Genomic DNA, 253 nt, shown 5'->3' on the forward strand with positions numbered 1-253 from the left:
ATGCAAGAGGATCAGATACACAGGGATGCTCAGTTCATACTTGTTTCTCGCAGACGTCATGTTCTGTGCCGAAGCTCTTGGAAACAGGAAATGCTACAACCATCCAGACTATTTTGAAATACAGACTAACGATACTGTGTTCTTTAGTATTGTCTGTAAAACTGCTTCCCACAGTGAGTATCTTTGTATGTATTGCTCCAGTTGCAGCTCCTTGATTATTGTTTTTTTTTTATTCATTTTAATTAATTTAACT

At 36.8% G+C, this 253-nt stretch overlaps 1 protein-coding gene across 2 annotated transcripts in view; it reads left to right on the forward strand.

Annotated features, from left to right (window-relative positions):
- The window catches only part of LOC119594371, a 6,042-nt gene that overhangs the window by 1,687 nt on the left and 4,102 nt on the right, over window positions 1–253 (forward strand). For both annotated transcript variants that reach the window (XM_037943430.1, XM_037943431.1), the window contains exon 4: window positions 54–173. In XM_037943430.1, the coding sequence (XP_037799358.1) occupies window positions 54–173 (120 nt within the window). The remainder of the gene's footprint in view (window positions 1–53; window positions 174–253) is intronic.

Source organism: Penaeus monodon, chromosome 33 (genome assembly GCF_015228065.2).
Source record: "Penaeus monodon isolate SGIC_2016 chromosome 33, NSTDA_Pmon_1, whole genome shotgun sequence".
NCBI lineage: Eukaryota > Metazoa > Arthropoda > Malacostraca > Decapoda > Penaeidae > Penaeus > Penaeus monodon.